At 39.5% G+C, this 21,869-nt stretch overlaps 1 protein-coding gene across 6 annotated transcripts in view; it reads right to left on the bottom strand.

Annotated features, from left to right (window-relative positions):
- sorcs1 (sortilin-related VPS10 domain containing receptor 1) overlaps positions 1 to 21,869 on the bottom strand; it is a 185,944-nt gene that overhangs the window by 91,410 nt on the left and 72,665 nt on the right. For all 6 annotated transcript variants that reach the window (XR_015776289.1, XR_015776288.1, XM_088075992.1 and 3 more), the window contains exon 2: positions 12,121 to 12,188. Coding sequence is in view for 4 of the 6 variants with exons in the window: in XM_088075992.1 (XP_087932118.1) it covers positions 12,121 to 12,188 (68 nt within the window). In the remaining 2 variants the exon portion in view is untranslated. The remainder of the gene's footprint in view (positions 1 to 12,120; positions 12,189 to 21,869) is intronic.

The raw sequence follows: 21,869 nt of genomic DNA, 5'->3' as shown, positions 1-21,869 counted from the left end.
ACACATAGTGTAGGGATCCACAATCTTAACAACATGGGGTAATGAGTGGAACATGAAAATGTGGAAAAGAAAAAGAGAGAAATATGTGACAAAGTGTAGTGATACAGTATATTCGAAATTCAGTTTTAATTTGTGTTAATGAGTGCACCAGATATGGGAACAATAAAGGCAAGATTTTGGATAAATTATGTATAAATTAAACCAAACTCTTTTGAGAAAATGTAAGTACTTTCTGAATGTGTATAATATCTCAGTATATTCCACTCAGCCTTGTTCAGAAGAAAAGGAAAGCATTAAATTAAAAAGAAATAAAACAGATTTTTGTCTAACTTTTAACATTTGGGGATTGTTAATTGTTTCAAACTTTGTAAGACAGAGTTGCTAGACAAGTGCAGTAGTGAGTTACGGCACACAAGAAGGGATCCAATGACATTCCCAGCCCCATGCCAATATAGTAGCTTTGTACGGTTTAGTCCGGGCCCTTAGGCCCCAATTCACAAAAAATATGTTGCAGCATAAAATTCTATTTTAGATATGCTCCCAACAGTTTGGGAATGGCCCCTTTGTGTCAACACACAAAGTCATGTCAATAAAGACATGATTTTCCCAGTCTGTTGTGGAAGAACTTCTGACCTCAGCCCCATTCAACGCCATTGCTATTGTTATGGGAGTAAATCCCTGCAGCCAGGTCCCAAAATCTTTTGGAAAGCCTTCCAAGAAAGGTGGGGCCAGTATTTCAGCATATAATACCCACTGGTTGAATGTTCAATAGTCACATAAAGATGTAATGTTCAGATATAGTTGTCAGAAATACCAGTTTAGCGTTACATACCAATCCTGAATCTCTGAAATAGTTTCAAAACTCACTTTCCGCAGTAACGATACACTGGCTGTAAAGCTCAGAGGGCTTTACAGCATACGACATCCCTCTGAGGAACTAAGGGCAGAGGGATGTCATATGCTGTAAAGCCCCCTGAGGCAAACCGTGTCTTGTGATAATGGGCTTTATAAATAAAATTGACTTGACTTGACTTGGTACCAACTTGCTCACTCCTAATGTTAATGTCTTTGAGTCATTCTGCTGTTCTCTACTATTATCAAAGAAAAGACAAGTTGTTAAAGTCTTTTTTGGTTTAAACATTTCTGTGAAAAATTTCAAATTGTATGCCTCCAATGTGAATTTTCCCTAATGGTATCCAAAATGGTATTCAATATTTTAAAATCAATTTCAGGTTATTGTACTGAAGGTATAAATATTAGTATTGTGACAGCCAGGTATCTGCTGTATCATATCAAAATGAAATTTAACATGTTTTATTGTGACCTGAGTCTTGAATGTTTACCAGATGTCATCATTTCCAATACTTGATGGTTTTCATTGTGTAACCAACATTAAAAATGACCAATTTGATGCACACACACACACAGAAGTTTGAGTGATTATTTTGCAGCAGCCTGGTGCAGATTGTCCAACAGTGTAATGCTGGATCAATGTGTATAAATTTAAGTTTTCAAATCAGAGGCTGCAGGTATCTGCTGTGCTGCCTTCACATAGCCACTTTAAGAGTCATTCATAGAGATTAAAAGCAGCTGTGGATGACAGAAACTGCACGCATGAATTTGCATATACTAACTGGTTGGAAAAATACCAGAAAATATGGTTTTATGTGGGTGTAGTGTCAAGCAGTACAAAGGTTTTTGTGTATAATTTGATGCACAGGATAAGTTTCTAAAAACAGGTTACAGGAAACTGGTATCTTTGTTCTAATGCACTATGATATTATCACTTGAAAGTCAGCTCAAGTATCTAATTAAATTCAAAAAATAGAATAAATATCAATCTTGTGTGGGTAAGTGATCTATAATTACTCTTAAACAAGAGAGAAAAGACCTTAACTTTGGCAGGTGTGATAGTTGTATGATTACATTTATACAACTATGCCTAACTTGTCTAGCATGACAGGTAACAGAGGAACTACATAATTTCTTCAACTTCATTTACATGAAAGAGTGAACATCCAGCTTTAAACAGTTAAGACCAGATTTGAATGAGTGCTGAAATATTCAAATGTTGGTCATAGTGCTAATGCAAAATTTGTGTTTGGTTGAAATTTAGCATTTCAGACTGCCTCCTAAAGTTTCAATGACTTATCTGGGCTGTCAGGTCTGATTTATTTTGAGCGGTCTGATACTCAATGAGCCCGATGAGCTATTCTAATTTCACAAGCAGAAAGAGAAAAAGCCCAAAGCATGCAAATCTTAAAAATTCAGCGGAGACATTGCAGAATGCCTTGTGTGACTTCAAATGAAGCAATCATTCACATCGACTGATGTTTTTTTTTTTTTTTTTTTTTTAATTCTCCACCTTCTTTCAGTGTAGCTGTTAAATCCAGACTAGGGTTCTTGTTTGAAGGGTTTTCAAGGAGTTTACTCAGGACTTCACGCTTGAAGTTCACAAACAGCCATGAAAATACAGAAATATTCACTGGCAAATTTGTCTATTACTAGCTCTTTGAGATTTTGTCATAGTGTAATTCTGTTATCTGCTGTGTCATATCACACTGAAATAAAGTAAACATACAACCCAGTCAACATTTGTATGTGGGACCCACATGGGTAGTAAATGGGTTGAAAAAAGGGCCCTATATGGAATTGTCCATATCTGCTGCCCACATGGGTGGGCCCCTGATAAGATGCCAATTGTGGGCCCACATGGTACCCTGGTAACACTAGGTAAGGGATACTCAAGTTGCTTTGCTTGGCCACTGTTGTGAATTGACAGGAGGCCAGGCGCCTGTTGCCGCAGCCTCATAAATGTTAGGATGTTTTAAGGATTTTAAGATATTTCTAGAACATTTTTAGGATTTTGGCACATTTCTAGGATTTTTTTGATAAACAAGCTCTATTTTGATTTGGTTTTATACACAAAAGCAATTCTTCCCAGTGTGAATGATTTTATTTTTCATAATGAATTAGAAAATGGTTGGGGAGCTACCGGGCACCATACTGGGGGCCAGCTATGACCCGCAGGCCTTGAGTATCATTCCCCAAGGATAATTCATGTGGGGCCCACTTGGGTAAACCTGCTTATCTAGGCTATTTGCATCGGGCCATTATGGAACTTCTGTACATTCCCATATAGGACCCATTATTCAGCCCATTTACTACCCTTATGGGCCCCACATACAAATGTTGGTTGTTTCACTGACATAATTATACATAGAATTGTATAAATAGATGCAGACAATGATGAAAGCAGCTGTTGGCCCCCACCATAAACTTGTGTTTTATTTATTACAGGCTGGTTGCATGATGAGCAAATACATTGCCACCAGGCCAGCTTTGCTGGATGATTCCAGTATAATTCATCAGAAACCATCAAAACCCAGGACCATGGGACAATGACATCATCGTGCTATTGATCGGCTCCTCAGAGGCCTCTGTCACAGAATCACTTGATTTAGGGGCCAATGACTTATTTTTAGTGTCACAGCAACTTTCAACATGAACCAATAAAAATGGCCCAACCCCGGCAGATGAAACCCCCAGGATGATGAAAGTTACATTAAATGGAAAATGACAGTTTCTCAAGGACGATGATTCTGAGTGAAACTTGTCCGCCCTGCTAGTGGCTTTTGAAAGGCTCTTCAGTGGGTTATGTGTGGGCGTAAAATGCAGCTCTGACCGCACTGCTGTGATTTCATCCGTTGTGAGGATGCTGGATTCACAGGGCAGGCTTCACAGGTGAGCCAAAGCTGCGGACAGTCCACATGTTGGATTAAACAGGGGGGGAAGTTAATGAAACATTGTACGAGGACACAGAAATGATATCAGTCCTATTACAGTGATATGGCTCACTGAGGAAAATGGATTCTGGATATGCTAGGAGGACAATTGCACTATTACATCTGGAAACTTTGCACACACATACACACACGCAATCAAAAGCCTAAAACCCCCTTACTACTCTCTCTGAGATTAGAATAATGTCTAGGATCACTTCTTAACAGACTTATTAGATAGAGTTTCAATTATAATTTCCAGAGTCTACAATACATCGATGGGCAGCTACTACACAGCTTTTTCTTCTCTGTGGGGGGTTGATTAGTCATGGTTTGGAGGAGGAGCGCTGCATGCATCCCGGGATAGTTAACATGAGGTCACTCACTGCATTAGAGCGTAGGAAACACCAACAGCACTATTCAAGAAAAGATGACTTTGTGAAACCGTCAGCAAGCTTAGCCAGCGTATCTTCTGAGCACCAGGATAATTCATACCCCTCAATCCCTTTCCAATTTCTGCCCTTCAGGTTAGGTGGCAAACTTCCACCCTTAGCTAGAGAGTGGTTAAAAAAACAAGTTTGCAACAGAGAGAAACATCCCCAAATCCCGATATGACAAACTGGTTCCTGGTGAAGCAGGTTGTCCTATTAAGATGTGTGTTTGTGAAGCAATTCTACAGACTGAACACTACAGGAACTCTAGGTATTTCTGTTCTGTTTCTTTCATGCTCAGACGTGTTTTTGCCTCAAGCTAGCAAATCCAGATTTCCATTCTTTCTTTGTAACCCAATTGTCTAATATTCATTCCACTCTGAGCATACCTTTGGAATTCTACTACCCAAACAAATACTTTGTTGGGGTCTGTCAGGTTTGGGTTGTTTTGTTGCATAATGCCTTTGGCCATGAATGAGTGGTTATTTCTTAATGTGGTGCATTAGCATAGCAAGCTAATGGTCAAAAATTGATTAAATAAAGCAAAACTATAGTCTCTGTGGATCACTCACGTCTCAGATTTGGGGGACTACTCAAGGTACTGACAGACTGAAGTTTCAAAGCCTGAAAAATTCCCGATCCGAAAGCCCATTTCTCCAAAAGCCTGTTATCCCTAAAAACAAACAACTGCTCCAAAGTCCTGTTTTTTTTTTTTTTAAATACATGCTCCCCAAGGTTCAACAACCCAATAATCAGACATTTTTCTGTCATTATACAGTTGGGTTAGGTTGTATGGTTAGGTTTAGGAACAGAAACCACTTGATTATGGCTATGAAAAGATTATATTTTGGCTTAAATAACCCATGTTTTGGAGAGACAAAAGTCGCTCAAAGTTGCTGGGAAACTGAAACTAACTGCAAAATCTGTATTTTCAGAGAAACAAGACTTGGAAGCAAGGGCATACATTTATGTGAGAAGGAACTGTCTGAGAAATGAGCTTTTAGCTCATTGGGATATTTTTATGGACCACTGGGGTTTTGATGTGGTGAATGGTGAATGTGTGTTTAAGTTTAGGTACAAAAACGCAGCAAATGGTAGGTAAAAACTACCAAAACTGGTGGCTCAAATATCACTGGGAAACTGATACTAACTGCAGGGAATGTGTATTTTCAAAAAAAGACTTTGGAGCCATGGGGCGTATGTTTTGGGCATTACAGGCTATCAGAGAAATGGGTTGCTGGCCCAATGGAACAATTTTCAGACTAATGGGGCTTTGGTGTGGTGAACGTGTAGTTAGGTTTATGTACAAAAAACACTTTATTATGGAAAGAAAAATATTATGTTTTGGCTTAAAACACCAATGCTTGGTGGCACAAAAAATGCTAGAAAAACAGGGATGGGTCAGTAAAAGCACCTGTGATCACTGGCCCAAATTTCACTGGTAAACTAAAGCTTACTCTAGGGAATGTGTATTTTCTTAGAAATGGAATTTTGGAGCAGTGGATGTCTGTTTCTGGGATAACAGACAGCCAGAGAAATTGGCTTCAAGTCCAATGGGACATTTTTTGGACTAATAGGGCTTTAGCCCATTGGAACAATGGCAAGGCACCTCAAATTTGACAGCATCGGTTCTGGGATCTGCTTGATTGGGCCTGAAAAATACTAACATAGGACCGGAACAGGTCTCAGTTTTAGACCTCTGATTGACACAAGTGACTATAAGCCTAAACTATATTGAGTAAAAACTGAGGAAAACACTTGCACAAAGCTTACCAGTGTGAGATATTTTGCTTCTTAAGTCCTTTGGCATAAAACCATGACAGACAGGTTGACTGACTTGTGCATTCTCACATTGCGCCATGTGATTTCTAGATATAAAAGTTTCAAGCTGTTACCTCATGTTGCTATTTGGGGCCACAACAGGCAGAGGTGTCTAGTTTAGCTTCAAACTCCCCCTGAGGAGTGCTGGGTTTCTGGCAAACCAATTGGCTATCTTCAATGCACTTGCTTTGCTGCTCAGTCTGCTTTCCTGGCTGTAAATTACCCACTAATGTTCTTCACTGTCATTATCCTGTTCGCTCTCTCAAAATGTGTATCATCTGTGCAATCATCTGTCTTTCTGTCATCTGTCTGCTTATCCACAAGCGCCTTTAATAATCCATCCATCAGTAGAAGCTGTTTTCTCAGGCATCAGATTTGTAATAACATGAATTAGACATCAGTAGTAGATGCACCATTATGAGAATAATGCGCTAACTTCATTAGAGATGGAACAATAGTTTCCACTGAGCCTATTTGAGGTAAGTAAAGTCATGTAATGCTACATTTATATCACATGGGGTAATATAATGGTGGGGCAGCTGCTTTGGACAGATGCAAACCCATAAAATGACACAATTTTACAATGTGACATAATGCACATTCATATTTTCCACACTATTTAACACAGGTGATAATCTGACTGGGCACATACCTGTTCCCTCAATTCTATTACACTGCTCTGTTTCCTGTTTGTGTTCACTATTAATTTGGACAGGTTGTTCTGTCAAGTTGCAATCCCAATTTCACCCCATTGTCCTGCTGCTTTCATGTTTGGCAGTCTTCTCAGAAAGATGCTCGAGAGGCTCGAGATCCTGAAAGCCTTTTCATGACCAGATCCCCCTCTGAATAACACAATTAAGCAAATAAGCATCCTTTCTGAATAGCAAGCAGTTAGCCATTTTTTCCCCCTGAAGAACCACACCAAATTAAATTCATGGATATATAAAGAGGACTGGATACAACATTGGTGGAGGGGCCCCAGTCATTCCAATGAAACTTGTGCAGTGGTGCACAAAACCAAAATGGTTCAAGTGCTGCACTACAGACTTCTGTGCTTCGTCCCGTTTTGAGCTCCATTAACTTGATTATGGATAAAATAATTCAAACATGCGGCTCTTATAGACTTTCCATACGTTGTTAGAACAAATGAATTTAATTCCAATAATTAAACGAGTAATTTTGTTGAGGTTTTGAGGCCTATGGCATCACATGACCAACTGTGAGGTTGTAATTCCACTATTTGGCTTTCAGATGTATTAAGAAATCTGGATGCAACATTGGAGGCAGTACCCTGTTCATTCCTATGAAAGCTGCTCAGTGGTGCATGAAGAGGACCGCTCTATTTCTGTAGTAGCTCTGCCATATATATATATATATATATATATATATATACACACACACACACATATATATACACACAACCACACATTAATTAACATTTCTGTAAAAGTGCAGCAGGGCAATGTATCAAACTTCAGAGCGGATGCAGGTGAACCCATTAACACAAAAGTTGTCATATTAATTGCATAAAGATGGATAGATGGATAGATGGATAGACAGATAGATAGATAGATAGATAGATAGATAGATAGATAGATAGATAGCCTATAGTCATAAGAGGCAATCCTGCAATGAAGCCCTTTGTTTGCCCAGTTCTTTGGACAATTTTCCTTAGATTTTAAAGATATAAAATTCTAAATTTCCTTATTTCTTGCAATTTGCCAAATATTTCTTTTCTAGCTGCTTATTGCCTTTTTACCCCACGTTTTCAAACGAAATCAAATCAATTTGCTCAAAAAGGTTTTGTCGAAAAGCCTCTGAATGCTGCACAAAAAAAGTGATGTCAGTCCAGGTTTCAAAGGGTTTATTTTCCAAGAGGCTTTTTTGTAGAGCACACTGAGATCTAGATGCGTGTTAATTTCAGGTCAAGCAGAAAGGCGTGGACTTTCAGAGTTTTACTTTTCTTAATTACAGCACCATCATACTGGGCTAATTTCAGCTCATTTCATCTACAGGGATTTCAGCTACAGCACAAGACAACAAATAATAATAACTGGCACAAATAGGGTTCTGCCTCTTCAAGGCCTTAACCCAAATTATTAACTGACCCTTTGTTTGCTTTCTTTACTGAGAGAGACGAAAATGAAAAGACTCCGTCAATCATATCTCAGCTTTGGGAAGGGAAAAGATACGGGTCAAGATGAGGAGACAGAGAGAAATATAAAGAGAGAAGGTGACGGAGATGAGAGAGGAAGGGCAGGACTGCCCACTGTGCTCGGGTAAGGATTAGCATTATGTCGCTGTGCTGCTCAGCACAAACAATGACTGACCTGATGCAGTTCAAACAATGTCATCACAACAGAAATATACTGTATGTGCTCTTTAGGAATATCATTCAAACCTACAGGCTTAGTGTACCAACGATCCAAACACCTAACACAATTATAGTGTAATGATTTAGTATTTTCAGATAAATTTATTTTTGTAAAACACATGCTTGCTTACGTTTATGTGGCCTACTGTTTGAGACAAAGTTCTCATCCAAAATCATGCAAACAAGATAACATTTAAAAAAAAGGTGCATATAATTTTAGTGAATTATTTTAATGCACTTTGGCAGGAGAGACAAGTGAGTCAGAGAAAAAGGGACAGGCAGTAAATACAAAGGGTTGGTCATGATTAGATTTTCATGGTGTCTGTAGTTTGAATTTCCCTTCCCATAGAGTTTCTAAACATTGTCAACATTTATTTTCAGATGTTTTGTGAGGACTTTAGGCTTTAGTGTGGATAATTCATTGCCAAATTTAACCCAAATCTCATGTGTTACTGCTTGACAGATTATTTATGCAACTGCCCCCTGATATGGTTTGGAAGCTATTGGTATTCAATTCTGCTCTCCAAAAATCTCAAAAATGTATAGATTAAGATCAGGGAAATCATTTTTTTTTCTACAGACACATAAGGTGACTGTTTTTAGCAAACAAGCCACAAAAAAAAAAAACTGTACACCTCCTCCTTGGCACCAATGGACAGACAAAGTTAGAAACTAACTGAGGAAGATAGTGAAATTTGCAGCTAAACACCTCGGGACTTTTCTCATTCGCTAGGACCAAAACAGAGCTAAAAGAAGAGTAGATAGGTCACATTCAACATTCAGTCCAGGGACAGGGACCAGCTTTGATTGGCTCCAATTGGTAGTGATGGAAATACGACACCAGGCGGATACGCTAGTTTTAGCCTCTGCAATACCACAAAAAACTGTCAGTCTGTCCAAGCAGTGCTTGAACAATGTTCAAAACTGAGTCTGCAGCAAGTTTGAAAGAGAGACAGAATAGGTAAGGAATTTTAAAAAAAAAAGAAGCAACCACCTTGATATTTTCACTGGTCTCGATGCTGCTTTCTACTGTTTTTCTGCGTTTAAAAAACCTGCATACAAAGACTAGGTTTGGTGGGGAAAAAAGCAATTAAATTCTTCAGGTTAACTTAAGCACAACTACAAGTAAATGCTATTGTTTGTCTATACCTTTGGTATGTTTGAATGACATTCATGGACTTTAAAAGGTGACAGTATGTCAATGTTGTGGATCCAAGCAGACAAAAACATAATTACACAAGGTGAAATAACACTGGCAAATCTAATGTATGAATCACTATAAACTCTGTAAAGGTTATATAGATTTCAGCAAATAACAGTAATTTCTGCATAGCATTCAAAAGTTTTAGCCTGTTATTGTGTCGTTAGTTTTTCACCTCTCATGTTTACTCTGCTGAAAGCAGTTCAATAAGAAGGTGAAGGTATGCCATCTCTATTTTGCTGAACCTCTTTTCTTTCTTAAGCACTAAGTACAAAATGTACAAATGTGTCAAAAGTTTTTTACCTTACAGCTTAAAAATTAACCTTCGAAGCAGGAATTAAGTGTTCAAACTTGAAAAAGGAGTCTCCAGGCTCAGCCTATAATGTAAAGAATTAAGCTGACAACTATAAACCTCAGAAAACAGCTCTTTGACAGATTTTACCTTCTGTATCCCTACAACAACTTTATCCATAGACAAAAACATTTTTTTAGAGGAAACTCAGGAGATGAAAGTAAGTAAAATGAATGCTGCATGTCGCTTTGGGTCTATTGTAAAATTGTCCATACACTGAATAAGGTATCCTGTATAGTGTCACACAACAGTAGTGGTATTAACTTCTATAAATCTTTTACCTCCATATAACCCTCACACTTCTTTAAGTTTATACACAGAAAAAAAAGGAAAAACTTCCGCACTGACACTCTGTATCACATATGCAGCGTGAGTATCATCTTGTTTCAACACTTCACTGAAGCTCTATGATGCTTATACCAAGTGAAACATTCAAATCCAAGATGCCATGTTGTTAGGCTGCACCATTACATCAAATGGAAATCATCTTGATGTCTTGTGCATTTTTTTTTAAATATTAGTCTCCAGCATACTTCTGTCTGACATGTCTGGGATTTTCTCAAAGTTTGGGGTATCCACAAGAATTTAAAACCAATACTGCCAAGCTGAATAAAACTTGCAAAACAGAACAGCCTTGGCTAGCGCTCAATAAACACAAATCCACTGGTGGATCTTGAAAAGTTTAAAAGATTAAAAGCTGAAAATGAAGATGAAATGGTGTTGATTTAACTTTAATTTGGTAGGTCACACTGTCTCTTTTCTTACCTTTACAGTGCGTTTTTTCTCACTTAAAGGTCCAGTGTGTAGGATTTAGAGGGACATATTGGCAGAAATGGAATATTATAAGTATGTTTTCCTAAGTGGATATTCACCTGAAAATACTAACTGTGTTTTTATTATCTTGGAATGAGCTGTTTACATTTATATAGGTAGCAGGTCCTCCTTTATGGAGATGGCCATGTTGCACTGCCATGTTTCTACAGTAGCCTGGAACAGACAAACCAAGCACTGGCTCTGGATTGGGCCACTTGCATTTTCAAGTCAGACATTTGAGAGATTAAAAGCTAAGAATGAAAACAGTATTATATTAGATTTTGGTTGTTATTTTGTAGGTCACACTGTAACTTTTCAGTGTTTTTATGTATTTTTTTCCACTTGAAGTTTTTCTGTTATCAGACTGACCTTGCACAAAGGTCCAAACAGTATCTTTTCACTTTGGCACTAAAAAAAAAAAAAAAAACTAAATTAATTTGGCTTTTCAAGTGGGTAAACGTATCATTCACTAGAAAAATCTGAATGTGCCAACTTTTATAACAGTGAAATCAGCTTTTGTTAGACTCTTCACAAAGTGGCTATCCATCCCACTTAGATGACAAATAATGGACAGTTATTACAGGCAATTTGTTGAGATGGCTGTCATAAAAACATCTAATGGTTTTTTTCAGCACATTTGACAATTGTTTTAGTTTAAAACATGCAGTAGGTTAAACACCATGAGGCTGATCAGTCCTTCAAATGTATTTTCATTTAGTTAATCTTAATACATCCTTGTTCCTCTGAGGTCAAGATTATTTTCCTAGAGAGAGCTTTCAAAACACATTTCCATAATGATAATTACTACGTGCAGATATTCTTGATTATGACTGTCTTCCTTTAAGACATTATTGCAGCCACATTTCTCCCTAACAGGCATCTAATAAAGTTACATCAGTATCGAGTCAGAAACGAGGCTGACGCTCCAAGCAAGGCTACGCTGAGTTCAAGGCTGGTCAAGGTAATTTACTGGATAACTTCTGCAAGCTCCAGTCGCATTGATTAGTGGCTTTCATGTGAGGGATTTCTGGTGCCCACAGACATTAAAGGCGATTGAAGACAGTCAGCTACGCAGGCTTGCCATTTGAGAGATCTTTTTTAGACTGTTGCCTCTTTTTCAAGCCTTGAATCTTTCATTAATTCACATTATGAGATCCTTTAGAGTATTGGTATTCTTTATTCCTGAGAGCAGCGCTGGGAGCAATTCAAACCACAGGAATGAAAACATCAGAAATATATAGAACTAAGACCAGCAGTCCCCTCTGACCAATTTACTGTGTCAAAACCCACAGTTGCTTGAGGCCTTCCTAGAAATGTCATGAGCTCATGTAGTGTGATAAGCTTACCTCCATAATGAACTCTCAGTCACACTGTTGAGGTTGAAGTCAAAGAGTTTGGTCAGCATCAAAATCACCTGCAGGACAAGAGGAGGATTGTATCAATACACGGGGCTATCGATCAAATGTCTGGTGAGCAGGTTAAATACTATCAAGGCAAAATTGACAGGATGGAAAATAAACAGCGTTGGAACAGTGTTGTGGTATAAGCACAGTTTTGTCTTTGAAAATCCTTTCACCTACATAGTGAGTGTCAGGCAAAAAAAAAAAAACTTGGACTGCTTGGATATTTGCCTGCATTCATTTTGAAGAAGAGGTCTTTATAGGTCCACATGTTCGCGTACCTTGGCCCTGTTTACACCTGGCATTAAAATGCATCCTGAGTTATCTGATCACAAGTGGAGTGATAATACTTTGTTACAGTACTTAAGTATTTTTTGAGCATATCTGTACTTTAGTTGAGTTTTTATATTTCTGTCAACTTTCAATGTTACTCTACTACATTTCCTAAATAAAATGTGTACTTTAACTTGAATACATTTCTTCTAAGCATCTTAGTTAGTTAGCAAAAAAGGGAGGAAAGGACAAATAGAAAAATTAAGGAATGAGAGTGATGAAAAAATGGATGTTACAGAGAAATATTCTGACTGCTTTCTTCTTTTTCGTATTGTTTTTATTGATACATCAAACTTTTTCCCCCATTTAATCATAAAAAAGTTGCAATATGTAAATTTTTTTTCCCCTCAGTTTTTTTAATTCCTATATTGAAAATGCTGATGCATCACAATAATTGGATGGAAATACACTTAATATGAGCAGAAATCTGAGTGAGCTCACTATCAGCTTTGATCTTGTGGTGTATCATTATGCACAAAATGCATTTTTTGATGTGACATAGAGAGTGAGAACTGTAAAATGCAGGAAAAATGGCATGTGTTGCTACTCTGTTAAACCACAGCTCTCCGTATGCTGCTGCTATTCTTGGTGTTCTTTTTCTGTTTGTGTTTGTTTGGGTCGATCGCACTATGGTCTAATTATTCACCGGTCTACACCAATCTGGTCTAACTATCCTCAGGTCCCCTCTGGTTTGGCTGTCATTGTTTGACAATTGCATGCAAAACTTTTCTAATCAACAGTGTGGTAATACAAGCAGGAATGGCAATTTTTACGAACAGGTAGGGTTAAAACAAAAGTCAGGACAGAGAATACATAACTGTGTCTAAGTGGATGTTTGCTCCAAAATTGAGAAAACTCACTCAGGGCCTTCTTCAGATATTTCGTTCAGTAAAATGAGCCATATGCAAAGCCTAAGTGACCTTAACCTTTGACTAACAAACTCTAATTGGGTCATTGTTAAGTCCAAGAGAACGTTTGTGCCAAGTGTGTAAAAAACAAACAACAACAAAAAAAATCTCTCAAGGCCTTGACCTTTGGCCTATGACCCCAAAAACATAATTAGTTCATTGCTGAATGCAAGCAAATGTTTGTGCCAAATTTGAATTTGTTTCCACAAGGTGGTCTTGAGATATCACTTTCACGAAAAAGGGATAAACGTAGGTATAGATAGAAGGAACAACAAAAATAATCCCCAGGGCCAGAAACATGCAGCAAAACACTAGACATAAGGATGATTTGAATCCAGATTAAAAGATAAATGAAGATGCACATGAAACAATGACTGCATAACCAAATGCAAAGACTCTGAAGCTGAAAAAGATTTGTTTTGCCAACTTTTAATAAGTAAATACATCTGTGAGTGCCGGTATTCTGTTTGATTTGTATCCTCTCCACAACCCTGCAGCACATACATAGTTCAAGATTTGGGAGATGTGCACAATACTATTTTCCACAACTTTTCTACTAATTCAAAGCGCCCCTGCCCGCTTATTAACGAGGTCCAAAACAGAGACCCTATCACTGGTATCCTTGCATCCTTACACTGGCTTCCTGTTCATTTCACAAAACTTCAAAAATTCATTCGAATTGTCTACAAATCTCTCCATGGTCTCGCCCCTACAAACATCTCAGAACTTCTCACTCCTTACAGAACCACCAGACACCTCAGATCCGCCCACCGTGGGATGTTTGCTGTGCCTCATTCAAAGAAGAGGAAAAAGGCCAGGGACAGGGCTTTTTCGGTAGCGGCTCTGGAATAGCCTGCCGGAGGCCATTAGACTCGCTGTTGCTGATGCTTTTAAGATGCATCTTGAGAGACACTTTTAATCTCTCTGGCATTTAATTGTGTTCAACCATTTTTTTCTGTTTTTATCTGATTTAAAGTGGGGTTAAACTTGTCTCTGTTTAAGCTTGCTTTACTTTAACAATATCTATGCACTTATATAAGCCTTAATGCTTATATGTGTATTCATAAAGCATATGTCTGAGGTGTTTGCTTTTTAAGCGCTACCAGGAGTGGGTGGTAACGCATTACAAGGAACGCACAGGACTTCAGAAGTGTTTAAATGAGTAATTTTTCATGTTCCTTTTGTAGTATTATACTTCTTTGCTCTAGTATATTTTTGAAGTAGTAAGCTACTTTTTACTTCAGTACATTGGTCATTTATACCTTTTCCAACTAATCTGGCCTATATGCCGGGACTAAGTGCAGGGGTGGGAGTTGTGGGGAGAACCTCCTCTGCAGATGCCAAAAAAGCCTGCTAAACTCAAAAGCTATCTAAGTGGACTCTGACTGATGATCTGAATCTCCGACTTTCAAGTGGCAGCCCTTGAGACATCATGGTAGCTATGTCCCATATTTCGGGGTGGCTGTGGCCAAGGGGTAGAGCAGGTCCTCCTCTAATCGGAAGGTCAGGGGTTTGGTCCCTGGCTCCTCCAGTCAACACGTCAAACTATCCTTGGGCAAGATACTTAACCCCAAACTGTTCCCAATGCTGTGCCATCAGAGTGTGAGTGCGCATGAATGGTTACTGTGTATAGCAGGTAGCACCTTGTACGGCAGCCTTGGCCACCAGCGTGGGAATGTGTGTGTGAATGGGTGAATGTGATATGTAGTCTAAAAGTGCTTTGAGTGGTCAGAGGACTAGAAAAGCACTATACAGTGCAGGTCCATTTACCATTTACTATATTTTTACAGTACATGGTGTCTCCATATTTTAATGCTCTTGTAAAATATTACACTTACAGAAATAGATCTAATCTAGTGTGATTTTAAGTGAGCGATGCACCCCTCCTATCAGCTGCACTTGACGTCATTAGTTGGGTGAGTTTCAGAAGCAGAGCTGCCAAATTGAACCAAAATAATCTCTAACTGCCAATCTCACTGCTTCTTTAGAACCATGAAAATGCATTTTATTAGATACCCTGATTAGTTTTAATTTTGTGACACCAATGTGTTGAAGTGTCAGCGTTTTCGAATATCTTTGCCAGAATTTAATTCACTTAAACACCAGAGATCTTCACCCACGCCACCCTATGAGCTTCCGAAAGCTCCAATAATATTTTTCCATGCATACCATCATACATCGCATTGCTTAGTGTGATCCAACTCTCATTGTTTCAAACTCATTACTTCATCATATCAGATTCATTCTAAACACTCCACTGTAAATATTCCTTATTCCGTGAACACCCTCAAGGTGCACGGGATGAGGGAAAGTGGGTCAGCCAAAGTCTTGAGGGAAAAACAGAGGCGGAAACATCACATATTGCTCTGAGCATAAAAGAAGTAAAGCAGTGCGGAAACTCACAATCTATTTACTTTTTGACTGGAGGTGTATTTGAAATGAATATAACTTGAGAAGCAGAAGGGGCAAGAAAGTCTTCACAGGGAAAGCTGCAGTTTCAGTTCAATATAGTCTTTTTTAACAGTTGTGTAGTGTGCTTACTTCCCTTGCTCATGGGTTTTGTTCCATTTTGATAACACTGTTTGAAAAATCCCCAGGGAGATTTTATGGTGGCTTTGACAGTTATCTGATGACCCCTGTGCATTGTGGGTTATCCGCAGCACAATGGTCAGGTGATCCGGCGTGGGCGAAGTGGAGATGCTGCCAATAGAGAAACATCTATTCACATAATGTATCGCCTGTGATGCGTTGGTAGAACATCCTTATCTCTAACTTTGCTATCGGGGAAACGGCTATATGTACAAGGCAGGCGATGCACTTAGATATTTCCCGGTGCATGGAGTAAAACAAACAACCGGAGTCTGTACAATTTATATTTGTTGCCTTTAAGTCCTGTGCTTCGCTGCGCGCGGCCAATATCCAACTGTTTCTCCTTGGCCTGGCTGCCTTTTTGATACCTCCACTGCCTGTTAAATGAGGCAGCAGCTGAGCCACTGTATGACTTGTGTGACTTTGTGAAGCAGTTCCACCACCGTGGGGTTCCTGTGAATACAAGCAGAACAGATGCACCTTGGGTAGCGGAATTACATTGCGAGGTTGGGGCCCCTGTGATCAAGCTTATTAAGTATGCGCAAACATCTGCAGCCCCCAAAACACTTGAAACGTGCATTGCACTCGGCCGACCCGTTGGCTGGTGGGGTTTTGGAGTGTTGTTGAGGTCACGTTGTGGAAAATAACCACCAGGACAACAACAAGTAGTAAAAAGGCATTGATTAAAGGCGATTCAGGAAGAAGCTGGGCGTTTTCAGCGTGGCCAGGATTAGCCTGGGGAATGAATAACCTTAAATGTCCGGACTAGACCTTTGCATGCTAATGACTGACCAAGTCCATTTAGCTGCCCAGCTGGAGGCTGAATTCACACTCGCACCACGCAGCTTCTCTCTTTCTCTGTATTCCCTCGCCTTCTTTTTTTTACATGCCCTCCCTCCTTGTTTCTTTCTCCTGTCACATCTCAACACATTTTCTCCTGTGAGTCCACGTGTGTGTGTGTAAGAGAGAGAGAGAAAGGGGTGAAGGTGAGGGTAATGGCGCAATTATGTTTTTAGCAACTCTGAGTCACATTGCTGTGTGTTTACTGTGTGTGTGTGTGTGTGTATGTGTGTGTGTGTGTGTGGGTCAGTATATTCGTCTTGATATAGGTGAAGGTAAGGGAGCAGTTATGCTTTTACAACTCAGACTTCTTCCTCATGGTTTGTGTGTGTGTTTGTGTGTGTGTATATTCGTCTACACGCGTGCTGTGAGGGGTAGAGCTCTGGCTCCGGATTCTGGATAAAATCCTCTAAAAGGCTGCGGTATAAGCCGGGTGACTTGGCTTCATTAGTTGAAGGGCAGAGCGCGTACGGGCCCTTCTGTCTGCCACATATGGAGACTATGTAGGCAGTGATCAGCGAGTGGCCCTGTCAGATGGGCTCCCACTGGAAAGTGCATATGCTCCATCACTGACCATGCCAATTAGGCCTGTGGGTTTCCCCTACTGTAAATACTACGATGAGGCAGCGGAGATGATAAGACACACACCCACTTCTGACAGTCTGGAGATGTGCAGAGGAGCATGAAGGCATCAGAATGAGACGGTGGCTGGTGGACGTGTTACAGTTTGGGTGCAGAGACACAGTGCTGATTGTACACTGTGAGTTACAATGTTAGTGTGGGGGCTGCACTGACCAAAAACAAAGATGGCATTGTGAATGTATATGCCCCCAAACCACAACCAGAATGATATCCACCAGTGAAACCGTGGCTGCCATAATGTCAAAATTTGGAACAGTAGCTTCGGGATCACCAGTCACCCTTGCCTGCTATAGTCAAGTTAACAAGAAAAACAAACAGAAAGTACATTGTTATCTTTGTAGCAAGCTGCTTAATAAAAACTTAAAGCTTCAATCTGTAACTTTCTCAACTTTCTCCGCTGCTGGAGTTGCATGCAAAGTTGTTTCACCTCATGGTTGTTATTGCAGTGAAAATGTCAGCTAGCTTCATACACTCATGAGGGGTCCCAGACATCATAATAACTCAGGGAGGACCCCCTGGAAACCTCAAAATAACATTTTGTGTGTGTATATATATAATACTGATCAATATGTATGACCTGCCTGAGCTGCATATTGGAAAAGCCTCTTTCACGACTTTAAATGCACTAATCAATATTTCTTATCCACAGTGGACCAAAGAGTGTGCAATGAAAAGTGTCGCCTATGGTGACAAACTCACAGAGACATATCACCTACTCTGCTAATAAAGTCAGCTCTATGGAGCGTTCAAAAGTGCATTATGTAAGTTCCAGCCACCCAGTGCAAACGAATAGAGGGCATGATTTCACCCTTAAAATGTCGGTTTACTACTGTGTCCATACAACCGCAATTTAGAGTCATCAGTCATATATAAAGGCAACTCATCACTGAGAGCAGAGCAAGAATATTGACGGTCAAAAAGCCACAAAAGTCACCGTAAAAGCCGGGATGAACATCACCCCTGATCATGGCTCCAACACCCCTGTGATATACTGTAAACAGTTGGTAAAACACCAGAAAAGATGGCTCAAATGCAGCTGATTAATGCCATCATGGGTCGGTAAAATCGCCCGGGATTAGTGGCTAAAATACCATCTAGGGCTAGTAAAACACTAATGCTGTGCCTGAATCAGAAGTATGCCAGTCGAATCAGATTTGGCTGTTCAATACGAATATTCAATGATTAGTTTTGTTTTCCATTTAAAAGTTTAAAGTCTGGATGGGTTCTGCAAGACGTTCAGTGGGACAGCGGCAAATGGGCAGCTTTTTTTTGCAGACACTTGATATACACAAATGCCAGAGACATTATCACATTAACTTGCTGTGAGCTGAAAATTCACCACTTCTCTGACATATTGAGCAGTCTCTCTCTCCCTCCGTGCATGTATGCAGCTGCAAAAAGTAACGTGAAAGTCAAGGGCACTCACTCTGCAGCAAAATCTGGGGACATTTTGGTCCCCAGATTTAACACTGCACAAAAAAAGACCACCTGACTTGAAGCAAACTCAGTCGACTGAGGGTCTCCAACTGATGATTTGAGCCTCCGACTTTCAAGGGGCAGCCCTAAAGACCACTCGGGATTAGTGGCTTAAAACACCACAGGAAAAATGCTGTGAAGGGTCAGTAAAATCTCCTGGGATTGATGGCTCAAATGTTTTGAAGGGCCTGTAAAACAGCCACGACTGTAGGTTCAAATATTGCAAGAAAACGCAGCAAAAGGTCAGTAAGAAAACACCTGGGAAATGCCACAGGGAAAACGCTGTGAATGGTTGGTAAAAACACTGAGGATAGGTGGCTCATACACCGCTGGGAAACTGGAACTAATTGAAGGGAGTGTGTATTTTCAGAGAACAGGACTTCAGAGCAATGGGTTTGTTTTGGGGATAACAGTCTGTCGGAGAATTTGGCTTTAGGTCCAATGGGACATTATTTGGACTAATGGGGCTTTGGAATTTTTGGCCACTGAAACAATGTCATGGCACCCATTACAGACGGTTTCCAAAATGTTTCTGTATTATAGCCCAATTTTACTTTTTCAACTACTGCTTCTGTGAATCCTAAACAACTACATGTGTGCCTACTTTCTGTTTGGACTAAAATAAATGTTGGAGAAAAAAAAAACAGCATTACATATTCATCCTTTGTTGAAAACCCACGATTTTGATCAGTTGAGGCGCTTCTACAGTGGACATGAATTTGAAGGATAAAGAGCAGAGTTCAAAGAAAAAAACTTCTGCATCTTGTGAGGTTGTTTCAGAAGGTTTCCAAATGTAGAAAGAAAAAGTGCAGTGATATTAGTCATGCAAAGAGAAGCTCCGGGTGGGGATCAGTAACAACTGTGTCTGTGCAAAGCTTTAGGTGTTTAAATTATCTCCCCATTATTTCTTTTTAATCAAAAGTATGCCTTTGCTGCTAGCAAACATTGTTATCTCCTATACTGTTTGGTAATTGTCCTTGGATGGAGGAGAGGAAATATCATCATGGATCAAAATACCCAAACATGCGTATACAAACAACAATTACCATTTCCTGGGGCACAAGAAGGCAGAATAAACAAATATGAAATGCAGAGTATTAGCACACATTCTGGAACTCCCAAAACAGGGAAAAATGCTGGGTTCATGCTCTGTGGGGCATTATGAACTATTTGTTTTTCTCACATCTCATTTTTATAATCACGTGAGACCAGATTTCTCCAGGGGACATATCTTTTTGCACCATTTCATTACTGGAAAAAAAGCAGAGTGATCGGGGCACAGAAGGCGATTCATCGGAGGAACAAAAACAGTTTCTTTCCAAACTGATGTATTTAACAAAACTGTTTAATTTCAATCAATAAATTCATTCTGTAATGAAGACCCAGAGAGGGAAAACACTGCAGTACACACTCATAACGATGTAAACAAGTTTTACCTGCCGACATTTCTGAGTACCTCAAACTGTCAGGCTCATGGGGAATCATTGAGCCAGGAACGCTCCTCTCTGTGGATTAGCCTGTCACATCTTCCTTTGGAAGATTCACCACTTGTGCCTATCGCTAATATAAAAGTGAAACATACCTGCGAAACAGGGTTTTTCAGGTGCTTGTCACATATCTAAAAATAATACATCTTCATCGGGATCAAAATTGATCAAGACCTGTCAGAGGTGCGTGTTCCAGGGAGGTTATAAGCGCCGTCGCATACTAATGTTCAGCAATCTGGGCTGCTTATTAGCCAGCCAAATGATCACTCTTCTGTGGCCTCATTTAGCCTGATTTCTTTCAGCGTTCATTAGGATGACAGGAGCTGTAGATTTAAACATGCACCTGCAATGTGAAGCGTGTGCCGTCAAATGATTAAAATCTAATTTCTCTGTTTTTTTTTACTTGAGAAAACAGAAAACACACATTTTCTATTTTCGATTCCATTGGAGCTGATTATTTTTGGAAGTGTGATGTTTGTAGAGATGCTCATAGAATACTGAGACGTGTCGAGCTTTTGTGCCTACCTGCAGTTTCATGTGGTCTTTTTTTTTTTTTTTTTTATTCCACCCAGACCTGTCACCTTTGTTTTGTTTGTTTTTTGATGATGATGCGGTCTTAGGGTTCCCGGCAAGTATTTTCCTTGATCTTTAGCTATTTGCTGCTCCTAATTGGTTGTTAACCCACTTTGGATTCAGTGTATGAAAATGATTGCAGTTAAGGAGCTGATCTCTCAAGTGTGGAGCTGCTAATGCATTTCAAGACATGAAAGGCTTCAGGAAGGCATTAAAGAAGTGCTTATTGGTAATAAGCTTTAAAAGTATGCAGAGAAATGATTAAATGTAGATCATGATTACTTTTTTTTTTTTTGATGGGACGTATGATACAAGCTCTCAAGAGTTCAAGAGTTTACTTTGCATTAATCATGAATGTGAACACATGGATATATATCTTATATACTTTCCTTTCACACACATGCAGTATTTTCACAGTTGCATACAACTCTTTTCTCAAATACAAACAGGATATTCATAGACACCAGCAAAACTTCAGACCAGTGCTCAAGAACAAAATTTTGGTTGTTTTTTGGCAATCTTTCGCTGCATTTCCACTGGTGTTTGTTGCACTGAACCTGGATGTTTTTTACTGACACATAAGAGCGTTTCTGAGAAACCAACGACAACAGTTGTTTTTTGGCAGCCCTTTGCTGCATTTTCACAGCTGTTTGTGTAACCAAACCTTGGTGTTTTTTTCACTGACACACTGCAGCATCCCCAGCTGCATTTGAGTCTTGGAACCTGGGTGTTTTTTCCACCAACAAATCACAGCGTTTCCTAACAGCATTTGGGCCACTGAGCCTGGGAGTTTTTTCCAACATGTTGCACTGCTATTTGCTGACCACTGCAGACCACTGTCTGAAAC

This window comes from Plectropomus leopardus, chromosome 3 (genome assembly GCF_026936395.1).
Source record: "Plectropomus leopardus strain MGB_pleo_1.0 chromosome 3, ASM2693639v1, whole genome shotgun sequence".
Taxonomy (NCBI): domain Eukaryota; kingdom Metazoa; phylum Chordata; class Actinopteri; order Perciformes; family Serranidae; genus Plectropomus; species Plectropomus leopardus.
This window is presented reverse-complemented; position numbering and strand designations above follow the sequence as displayed.